The sequence below is a fragment of the Chaetura pelagica genome, unplaced genomic scaffold (genome assembly GCF_000747805.2).
Source record: "Chaetura pelagica isolate M959 unplaced genomic scaffold, ChaPel_1.0 scaffold24, whole genome shotgun sequence".
Lineage (NCBI taxonomy): Eukaryota > Metazoa > Chordata > Aves > Apodiformes > Apodidae > Chaetura > Chaetura pelagica.
Window position 1 is genome coordinate 4,135,371 of NW_009953077.1, and position 912 is coordinate 4,136,282.

Here is a 912-nt window from a genome sequence, read left to right on the forward strand (position 1 = left end):
GATCGGCGCGGGCAGGGCAGGGACAGGGGGTGATGGGCTCCTGCCCTGGCACTTACCATGGCTTCGGTCCTCACGCCACTGGCCTCAAAGCGGATCTTGGCATGATACACGGAGTCCAGATGGGTACCAATGACAGTGAGCACTGAGCCCCTGTGGTGGGCAGGGGTCAGGCCCCACGGTGTACATGGTCCCCAGGGTGCATGCAGTCCCCAGAGTGCATGTGGCATCCATGGTTGGCACGGGCCATGGGGTGCACATGGTTTCTGGGGTGCATGTGGTCCCCAAAGTACACGGTCCCCAGGGTGTACATGGTCCTTAGGGTGCATGCAGTCCCCAAGGAGCATGTGGCCCCTGGGATTCATGTTCCTTGGCATGCCTGTGGTTGCCATGGTCTCTGGGGTGCACATTGGTCTCCCCAGGTAGATGCAGCCCACAGGATTAAGATGTTCCCTGGAGTGCCTGTGGTCCCCAGGGTGCCTGTGGTCCCTGGGAAGCACGCAGTTCCCAGCACATCATCCCGCCCAAACAGGGGAAGGGGTAGGCCAGAGCTGTCCCCCCTGGGGAAGGGAGCCCACACACTCACTCATAGCAGCAGCTGGGGATGATGGCAGATACAGAAGGATTGGGACGGTACTGGAAGGGCAGGGGAGCAGGGAACTCCTCCCCATCGATCCACAGGGACACCTGGGCTGTGCCCAGGCCACTGGCAGCTGGAGCCATGCACCTAATCACCCCGTCACCCTGCCTGGGGACATGGTGACCATAGCTGAAGGGGACAGTGGGACCACAGGGGGGTCCCTGTGCCATCCCCATGCCAGGGACTCCACTGTGCCCAGTGGGGGCAGGACAGGGCCATACCTGGGCTGCTCAGTCAGGGGACACTCAGAGCTTTTGACCATCACCTGCCAGCTA

At 62.2% G+C, this 912-nt stretch overlaps 1 protein-coding gene across 1 annotated transcript in view; it reads right to left on the bottom strand.

The window, feature by feature from the left end:
- The window catches only part of MST1R (macrophage stimulating 1 receptor (c-met-related tyrosine kinase)), a 30,881-nt gene that overhangs the window by 20,137 nt on the left and 9,832 nt on the right, over window positions 1–912 (bottom strand). Inside the window, 2 exon segments of the mRNA XM_009996962.1 lie at window positions 57–150; window positions 584–741. Of these exon segments, the coding sequence (XP_009995264.1) occupies window positions 57–150; window positions 584–741 (252 nt within the window).